This window comes from Natator depressus, chromosome 3 (assembly GCF_965152275.1).
Source record: "Natator depressus isolate rNatDep1 chromosome 3, rNatDep2.hap1, whole genome shotgun sequence".
Classification (NCBI taxonomy): Eukaryota; Metazoa; Chordata; order Testudines; family Cheloniidae; genus Natator; species Natator depressus.
In genome coordinates, this window is record NC_134236.1 from 84338597 (window position 1) to 84349260 (window position 10664).

Genomic DNA, 10664 nt, shown 5'->3' on the forward strand with positions numbered 1-10664 from the left:
TGACTATCACCACCAGTACCAGGAGCTGCTACAGAGAATGGCCCTTGACTTGGGCAACCCCCTGGAAGAGGTCTAAGACCAACCGGACCAGTTGTTGGACATTTTCCAGCCCTAGGGCCTGACGTGTGTAGTTGTGCTCATTCACGACATCATTCTACAACCTGCACAAGTAGTGTGGCACATGCTGGTGTCGTGTGCCCCCACGCCCAAGAAAGTGGAACACAGGTACTTCATGCCGGCTAAGGGGGCTGACTTTCTGTTTTCCCACCCACCGCTGGCCTCACTGGTCGTGCATGCAGTCATGGAATGAGGGCGCCGGCACTTTGCCTCTTCCACCCCGCAAATAAGACATTGAAATGCCTGGACCTCATGGGCTGTAAACTCTACTCCTCCACAGCCCTTCAATTCCACATTTCTAACTGTCAAGCTCTGCTAGTGAAGTACACTTTCAACAATTATACAGTACCAAACTGGTGGAGTTCTTGGAGGTTATCCCACGGGATAAGTGCCAGCAGTTCCAGGCCCTGCTGTATGAGGGCTGTTGGACGGCCAAAGTCAGCCTCCAGGCCATGGTGGATGCGGTGGACATATCTTCCCGCTCCCTGGCCACGAGGGTGGTGATGAAATGCGACACATGGCTCCAGTCATTCAGCTTTCCGAGGGAGGTCCAATCCACCATGCAGGACCTCCCTTTCAATTACAAGCTGTTCTGTGCAAAGATGGACGAGGCCTTGCATTCCTTGAAGGACTCATGAGCGACCCTTCGGTCCCTCAGGATCTACACAGCTTCCCCCTGCAGCCGACAATCTGAGCCACAGTTCCAGCAGCGCCCATACCTGCCGTACCAAGCTATCTACACTAGGTACCAGGAGCTGGCCTGCTGGTGCCCCTGTTCCCAGTGCCCACAGCTATTGGTGACTTGTACCTCTGCCACCACACCTCGACACCATCAGAAGGCCCAATTTTGATGCAATGGCTGAGAGCTGCAAAGCCCCCATGTCACTATCTGTGGCCCCCGTGCCACCTTTTGTGCACTGTTTCACCCTATTCACCCACCATTGGGGCAAGATCACCATGGATCCAGTCCTCACTCCCCCTCCCACCCCGGGACCTCAACCTTGTGCTGTCTGCCCTCACCCAGCTTCCCTTTGAACCCCTGACCACATGCTCCCTGGCTCACCTATTCATGAAGGTCCTCTTCCTGGTGGCCATTACCTCTGCCCAGTGGGTCAGCAAACTGGCAGCCATGATGGTTGAGCCCCCATATGCAGTTTTCCATAAGGTCAGTGTCTCCCTGCACCTTCACCCTAAGTTCCTCCCAAAGGTCATCTCAGAGTTTCATCTCAACCAGTCCATCCATCTCCCAGTCTTCCATCCTAAATCCCACGCCACCCCCGTGGATAGGACATTGCATTCCCTGGACATCCACGGGGCACTGGCCTTCTACTGGCCTTTCACGCCTCCCCATGCCTCTTCGTAACCATCATGGAATGTTTGAGAGGGCAGGCCCTCTCCTTGCATTGTATGTCCAGTTGGGTCTCTCAGTGCATTACAGAACGCTATGTGCACTCCATTGCAACACCGCCAGGCAGAATCACAGTGCACTCCACGTGGGCACACGCGATTCCTCCCTGGTGGATGTACCCTGGCATGAGATCTGCTGTGCAGCAACATGGCGCTCTGTCCAAATCTTCACAGCGCACTACACCATTGATCAGTGGGCTGTGCTGTTCTACAGCAGGCCTTACCCTTCGCATCCTCGCACCCACCTCCAAGCTGATCATTGCTCCGTACTCACCCGTGTTTGGAGTACATAAAGGGACCATCACTCGAAGAAGAAGAAGAAGAGGAGATTACTTACCTAGAACTGGAGGTTCTTCGAGATGTGTGGTCCCTATTTGTATTCCAATACCCGTCCACCTTTCCTTCTGCTGTGGAAAGAGGGAGACTGAGGGCATCACCCTGCATAGCCTCTTATAACCTCACATAGAGCAGGTAGTGACATAAGGCAGCCGTGCAGGTCAATGGACACTGCCGTTGAAAGACTTCCAGCTCCAGCGCATGGCGCGCATGTGCACCTATGTTTGGAATACAAATCGGGACGACCCATGTCAATGAAACTCCAGTTACAGGTAAGAAAAGTTCTCTTCTGTGCAGAATTTCCTTTTCCCTGCAGAATTGTTGCTGCAGAGCTGCTGGATGCCACTAGAGGCCACTGGACCCAGCAGAGCCCAGCTCCCCAGTTCACAAATAGTAGACACTGTGGGGGGTAGGGGGATGCAGCTGGAGGGTTCCCAACAGCTGCAGTTCCTGGCACGCCCTGAAGGAAGGAGGCAGCATGCAAGAAACAGCATCAGGCTGTTTCTCCCTCTGGATCCCTGGGCTCTGCTGGGGCAGGGGGATGCAGGTGTCTGCATATGAGGGGCACAGTTAGGCTATGGAGGGGAGGGGGTGCAAGTGTCTGGGCTGGCGGGGCCCCTCAGCTGCGCTCTGGGGTGGGGGAAGGGGTGTGGGTGGCTGGGCTCGGGAATCCCTGCATCTGGGCTCTGGGAGGGAGGGGGTGTGGATGTCTGGGGGGGGGCATGGCGTGGCTGGGCTCTGCGGGAGGGGGGCAGAGAAATGGGGACTGTCATAGGGGTTTCTTTAAATCTCTACTCCTGGGGAAATTTTTTATTGTTGTCTATATTGTTACAGACATAGTTGCTGACAGGTATTTGAAATAAACTACCAAAATAACCTAAACTGGCATGATTATATAGTGTGATTTTGACAAAATATGCAGAATTTTGCAGAATTTTAAAATATTGTATGCAGAATTTTTAATTTTTTTGGCACAGAATTCCCCCGGGAGTAAAAGAAGAGGGTTTCAAGAGAGAAAAATAAATGAACAATAACAGAAGAATTAGTCAAATGGGAAAAATTGAAAAAAAACAAAACAAAGAAAAGGTGTGTCAAGGAACCTGATCCTAAACCCCACTAAAATCAGTGGAGACTCCCATTGACTTCAGTGAGTCTCTGGATCAGGTGCCATGAAAAAAATTGGATAATAAAGTGGTTACCTTCCATCTTTACAGTTTTGCCTTAGGTAACTTGCTAATGTTACCTGAGTATTAGCAATATTCCCTGCTAAAGGACAGGAAATGCACAAATGCTGAGATAATTCTGTTAATTTATCTAAGATAGTCAAACATTTAGCTGTGACGCTCTGAGTATCTTTCCCAGACCTGAAGGAGAGCTCTGTGTAGCTCGAAAGCTTCTCTCTCTTTAGTCCAATAAAAGATATTACCTCACTCACCTCTCTCTAAAAAGATTTTCTGGCAACTACTGTGCGAAGGCAAAGAAAGAAGGGGGGAGGGGGGAAGGGAAACATTGGTATTTGTTTTTTATCATAGAAAGTCTGTTTTACCTAGTATCTTTAAGTTTAAATTGTGCTTTGGCTCTTTCTGAAGTGTGTGTGGGGGGGGCTAGGACGATGGGTGGGGTGGGGTGGAATTCTGAATAATTTCCCAGGTATCACCAGGGCCTCATCTGGATGCTATATAAGTTGTCTTGTATCTTTCTGAAAAGTTAATATAACATACCACATCATAGCAGAAATAAATGACGTTGACCTCTTGGGGAGGGGAGGGGCATTCTTTCCTTAACAACCCTGGAGAAAACACCATTTAAAATTAAATGGAGCTATCTGTGCATCAAAGAGGGGGGAAACAGACCTCTGTGATGGAGAGGCTAAATATACAGACATCCACACTATGGGAGCATGCTCACTACTGAGAGCATTGCCTTTGGGGTGAACTGCAGCTGTTATACTTGGTCTCTCCCTGCTGTTATGGCTTCCAGGCAATGGTGTAAAATGGAAGAAACAGATAAAGAGAGTAAACAGTAATGTCATCTGGTAAAGTACAGTTTCCTTGGGTACAGTTTGTTCTTATCATTCCTTATGCAAAATAGGTAATGAACAGCTGGTTAAATAAATCCTACCCAAAGGTAATTCTCTCATTTACAACACACTGCAGTTAACCATTTGCTATTCCACCCACACACAGATGCAAGTTGTTCCTTCTGCTGTTTGACCTCTCTCTTTAATCACAATAATAATTAATAAGTATAAAACTCACTTTGATTTAAATCAAACTTAATCCCCCCACTCATAGGTGCTGGAACATAGGTGCTGCAGCACCCCCTGACTTGGAGTGTTTTCCACTATATACAGGGTTTACAGTTTGGTTCAATGGCTCTCAGGCCCCCCACTATAAAAATTGTTCCCTGCTCCCACTGAGTTTAAACCTCTCATCTGAGACTAAATTAGTTCAATATTGTATTTCATGTTCATGTGCACTGAGACAAGAAATGACTGTTTTGTTTATGTGGAAAAACAAAAAAATACATGATGCATATTCTAACTTTATAATTTAACATGTTCTGACAAGAAGGTGGGGCTGTCTACTGAAAGTTGCACAGGAATTTTAGCAAATATTCATTGTAGACTTTTAATTCTTATTCATTGTTGTAGCCCTACCTATTACTATGGAAGAAGGAAGTTACATTATCCAAGTTCTACATTTCTAATTTAACTTTGTTTACCAAGAGAGGGAGGATCGTAGAACCTTGAGAATCCCTGCTGATTCTCCCACGTTATAACATTTCATCACCACATTGGGCCAACTCCTTCCAAACAGGGCTGGGTGTGACTCCCTTGAGCCTGGCTGTGTTGTTTCTGAGGCAGACAGAAGCAGTCATCAGAGAATGATGCAAGACAGTGCTATCCTATGCCAAAGCTGAACACTTTTACCTCGGGATCAAAGAGCCAATCCTACAAAGTGCCTCTTGTGAGGTGTCAAATGTCTTCAGTTCTCGTTGAAGTCAATGGAAATTGGGGCCATTCAGCACCTTGCAGGAGACATTCAAGATCTTGTAGGAATGGGTACCAAGCTCTCATCTTTAGTTTGTCCCTTTTGTTGTGTGTTGCTCTTTCATTATTTTGCAGGGCTGGCCCATTATTATTTTTGAATAAACAATACCACTCTGATTGAGAGAGGCCATTTGGCATAAGTGACAGTTGTGTATTTGGTTCAGAGAAGCCTTTTGCAGAGCATTCTGGTCTCCTATTGGTACACTAAAGGCCTAGTTGAAAGCCCACTGAAGTCAATGGAAAGATTCCTATTGAATTCAATGGGCTTTTGAGTCTGGCCTTTAGCAATCATTTGATCTCTGAAATATGTTTATTTCTCGCGGTTCCAAATCTTTGGGGTAAATCCCAAGCCCAAATGGAAGTTTTGCCTGAGCTAGCAAGAGGTTTTTTTTTGCCCAAGTTTTAAGTGAGAATTACAACATTGTAGTATGTAGATTTAAAAATTATTTTCAGAGACTTTTGTTTAGTTGTAACTTTCCAAAGTGACAGGAATCTATCATTTCCCCATATAACTCAGGTCATTTCAGCCACGACCACATCATTTGTTGTCTCCTGATGGGCAAGCCTTCCTCAATTTGTGGTTCATCCCTCACCCTTCTGAGGTGCTGATTATGTTTAAAATGCTGCCAGAGAAGGTTGGTATTTACAAACCTAAAGAGAGATTTTGTTTTCTTAATCAAAGCATGTAAATGTATTTGGAGGACAGACCACATTCTTCATACATGTTGAAATGTTGCTTTGTCATTAGAGATGACTAGCCCTGGGAAATAAACAAACTCACAATGTGTTGATGAGAATGCCTGCTACAATTAGGATGTGCCATTGGAGTGGTGTGTCAGGTCACAGGCATTAAGAAAAAAGGTTGTATCCTCTGTGTTTGAGACACAGGAGCAAAAGATAAAAGGATAGCAGGGTAATGCAGGTTAGTTTGGATCTTTATTTAAATCAGCCTTGTTGGATCCCCTCTGCCTACAGACAAGCCTGCATGCCCCTAACCCTTCCCCTGCTGTCCATCCATCTGTCTCTTCCCCCCCCCCCCCCACTTCCCCAAATGTATAGGGAAGTAGCAGCGATGTTGGCTGTAGTCGCTGTGCTAAGAGGAAAGTGGGGGGTTAAAATGTGAGGAGGTAAAATAGGGAGACATCGTAACATACCAATTCTTTACTTCTGACAAATTGCCTGTTTGCTCTTGATCTATTTATCTTTTTCATGGGGAAAAAAGTTGTTTTTATTTAACTGGTACAAAAAGACACTCATTCAAGACTCTAGGAGCCCTAACGCTCAGTAGTACGACATAACATTTTGGATTGTAAGCTCTTCATGGAAGAGGCAGTCTTCTGTTCTAGGTTTGTCCAGCACCCGGCCAGTGGGCCCCAATCCTGACTGTGGCCTCTAGGTACTACTGGGATACAAATAATCAGTAACCTTCATTCATAAATATTTGCTATGGCTATGTGTTTTGTTCACATTTGAAGTGTTTTCTCCCTATGTTTATTTTATCTGCAGGCTGCTTACAGAGCACTCAGGCAGAGCCTGCAGATTGTGGCAGCGCTTCATGACATCGTTTCGTACCTTTTCAGCTTTGCTCAATTAGGAAACTCCCCAAACTGTTTTGATTCCCTAAATCCAGAGCCTCTGACCGCGGACTGGGGAGGGAATGAAAGGATCGGTAAGTAACAGATACATTGCCATCAATGGTCAGAAGAAGATCAGAAAAACCTTTCAACAAAAAGAGGACCGTTACTGACTGAAATGTTGCCTTTTACCTTAAATATATAGTATACGGTGATGTATTAGTGCCAGAAAATACCTTTATGCCTACCCCCATATTTTCACGTCTTGAGGTTTAAATCAGTTAAATTGCCCTAATATCATATGCTTTCAGTACATTCCACCATGCACATTTTGTGATCTCACAGCCTTTTACAAACATGAATGAATGTGACCTCATCACACCCCGTGAAGTAAGTAAGTAGCATCATTTTACAGATGAGAAAACTCAGGGTATCAAGGGAATTAAGTATCTCGCCCAAGACACAAAACAACTCTGTGGCAGAGCCAGAAATGGAAGACACATCTTCTGTCTCCCAATCCTGTGCTTTGATCACTAGCCCTTCCACCACCTCCTCCTCCTCCTCCTCCTCCCACCACACAGGTCTTATAAATGTAATTTCAGAATAAGTAATCATTAGTTGTTTAAATCCTTTGGGCTGGTCAGATTTTCCGATGTCTTTCTACCATATGGCTCCTACAATGTGAAATGATGCTTCTGCAAATGGAACAGAACTTGTTTGGCCTCAGAGCCATTGAACAGCAGATGCCCTTTAATTAAGACAAACACCTGATAATTTCAGGAGATGTGTGTGATGTCTGGTTTTTGCACCAGCCTTTCACTCCCGGTCAAGCGCAAATATTAGCGCAATAATGTTCCAAAAGCCAGAGATTACAGGATAGTGCACTGGTTAAATTGGGAGGGTTTGGCTGCTGTATGATAAACTGGGGTTAAACAAGAAAGTTGTCCAGACTGCGCTGCACAATTGATTGCTTTCCAAATACTCTTATAACACAAAGAAATTCTGTACCAAATAAACTAAGATTAAATGACTACTACAAAGCCTTATTTGTGTAGAAAAATCCCACAAATGCAATGTGCATGTCTATCCTGACAGAAGTACAAGGCCGTTTACAACTAGCACCTCTAAATTTCAGAATAAAGAAGCCTGTTTGGTTGATTTGTGTGTGTGTGTGTGTGTGTGTGTGTATGTGTGTGTGATGTCAGATGGTATTATGGAGCGGCGTGGAAATCACAGTACTTTTTCCTGCGGCAAAGATAGGAGAAGCCTCAGACAGACAGTCCTAGACATCTTTATGTTCCAGTCTGAAGGCTTTACCTGAGACCCTTCTTTGTTGTCCAAGAAAACCTCCTCCTCACCTTTACTCTTCCTCAGTATGACTCCTAACAGTTTAAGAACCAGCCTTGCAACCATCCTATATTTCTTGTAAAATGAGATTCTACTCTGAAAAGTCTCTCTGTAAATATGGCATCATCTCTGTAAAAATGTATCCCAGTAACTTTTCAGATCAAATCTGCTCAGTTTATAAGTGAGAAGACGGCTTTCCTAGCTGCCAGTGCTATAAACTCAGACTGGAATCTGAAAGACAAACTGTATGCATTCTGGATCACTCAGCACCAACAAGAGATTCTCCTCTCGCACTGATGTGAGAGCGGTTTGTGTCTGACACCCATGAAATTGCTCCTGGCTTCCACTGGGTGTAAATCAGAGGGGACTCAAGCCCAGAAATTCTGCTACAGAAGCTTAACAATTCTGATGATGATGCATGTGCCAGACTAGGATCCAGCTCTCTTCCCGATAGTTTTGTGGGCTCTGCACTGTTAATACAAGTAAAAAGTAGCAGAATGTCAGTCTGGCATTAGAGTCAGAAGACATCCGAATGCATGGAGGAAGCAGCTCTGTTGAGTGAGTACCATAGTGACTTCTTTGGCTTTACTTTGCTTTTTGGTCTAAAATCTCCTCTTGTTCCTACACTGAAACTTGACCTCTCACCAGCTCTGAAGCTTTCCTCTAACTGAGAAGCAGCGCCACAGTGCTTTACCTAACACTCGTCCCTGCTTGAGAATCACCAGTTATCTGTGGGGAAAGTGGGCTGTGTGGACTGTTCAACAATTATTGAAAATGTTTCAGACACTTTTGTGTCCCTCAACCCCAATCTGGAGTGGACAAAACCTGTTGGAACACATTGGTCAGTGTAAAAATAGTGCTAAAGGACCTTCCTTTTTACCACAACTTAAATTCTTCAGCCCTTCTGTGAGATACTTGGTTTTTATGATGGAATGCATCATTAGAGGAGATGGGCATTTTAAGGTCCTGTGTCCATCTTTAGAACAAAAACATTCACAGTGCTAGCCTAAAGAAATATGCTCTAATTTTTATCACATAAAGGCCCCACGCAGTGATGCTATGAAGATTTGACCTGGATATTGTTTGCATGATTTTGTTCTGAATAATCTGTATGATTTATTCTGTTTGTAAACAGGATAATTCATTGATTTGTCTGAGCACAAACATAAATTAAGCAGAAAATCCTGAGGGAGGAAAGAAAGATATCTTAAAGATGAGACACATGTTGAACTGGAGTGTGAAGTTATCAGAAAGTCCCATTCTTATATTCTGCACTTACTTGCTTCCTTTCACTGATAGTAGACTGTCAGAATTCTACAACACACTATGCCAAGGGATGGGAGCTGTCACCTCCTGCAGCACTCAGTCTCTACCAAGCAAGGTAGCAAAAAGCATTGCATTCTGGCCTCCTGCTTGGCAGTGCAGAATGTTACCACAGGTTGCTTGGTTAGCTTATAATGATTTTATCTTTGACCAGCAGATTAAAAAGGCAGGATTTTGTTTCCTTTGTTAAATCAGTTGCGTAACTTTTTTTCCAAAAGATAAAACAGATGAAATGTATATTGTATGCAGAAATGGTATCTGTTACATAATAGATTTTACTTATGACTCGAGTTAAGCTGTATTGCAACTTTCTAAATGCACTCAGCAATGGGATGGTTTTCAGCAGTCGGATTATACCTGTATACAGTGGGCTACATTCTCAAAACATTGGACACATTTGTGCATATTTACAACAGAAAATGTTTGTGGTGGTGTATAATGCATATGTAGGCTGCCATATGTGGTATTTGTGTGACATTTCAAGCTGCATGCTTGTGTGTGTGTGTTTACGTAGCTATACAACTTTGCACTGCTCAAAGACTGAGCAGCTGGAGATCTGACTATGATAGCGTAAGTGTAATTTTAAAAGAAAAATTGAGGGAAGCTTCCTTTCTGGCCTGACAATTTTTAAATGAATGAAAAATCAGGTCTAAATATGAAATTTCTTTCATTCCTTGAAAATGAAAGAGACCAATTCTTCCCTTGGCTGTGTCCAGTCAGAGTTGTATATGTGCAGAATTTGTCTTGTGATAATTTTTATGCTATTATGTGGATGTATAAGCAGGATTCTTATAATCAAACACCCAAAATAAACTGATTTAAAAAAAATGTTCTAAGTCTGTCTGCCTTTAAATAAGTCTGAAAAAGTTCACTGCATAAAAGAACTATAGCAAATCATAAATATGTGCATTCCCTTTTATTTTAATACAGTTATGTTGACTTTAATTTTTTGGGTCATTTAACTTAGCAAAAAGGACTTAGTACAATGAGCGCACACTAAAAAACACACTCAAATGTGCTAGTGACTTCATTTAAGGAATATGTGGCTGAGCAAAATACATGTTTAATAAGCTCTGAAAACCACCAGGAAGTCTGAGCTCATAATGATCATCAGTCAGAACCGCACAATCGAATGCATACAGGAATGTTGTGTAAAATATATTTTTATTTCATATGTCACACTTTTAAAAATCCAAATAAATACAAGGACAGATTCTTCAGAAGTTAGATATTCCCTTAACACTTTTCATAAGATTGTTCTGGCCCATTGTCCCTGACAAAAATATCCTCTTCTTTCACTGTTCATTAGTAGTCACCCCTCTGCCCAGAAGTGACTACATTTCACTGGTAGTTATGGTGATCTGAGCTGCCTAATGGATAAGACATTGGTGTTCTAAGATAGGGACTGTGAGTTTGAGTCCCATCAGTGGTGGGTAAGCAATTTGAGGCACTCAGATAGTACGGTGACAGGTGCTAACATAAGAACATAGGGAGAAGATTTCTATACA

The 10664-nt window shown here is 43.5% G+C and overlaps 1 protein-coding gene across 1 annotated transcript in view; it reads left to right on the forward strand.

Annotated features, from left to right (window-relative positions):
* Nucleotides 1–7436, forward strand: part of CEP57L1 (centrosomal protein 57 like 1) — a 121484-nt gene extending 114048 nt beyond the window's left edge. The window contains exons 28-29 of the mRNA XM_074948210.1: nucleotides 5430–5547; nucleotides 6419–7436. Coding sequence (XP_074804311.1) covers nucleotides 5430–5547; nucleotides 6419–6589 — 289 coding nt within the window. The 3' untranslated portion in view covers nucleotides 6590–7436. The remainder of the gene's footprint in view (nucleotides 1–5429; nucleotides 5548–6418) is intronic.
* Nucleotides 7437–10664: the final 3228 nt, after the last annotated feature.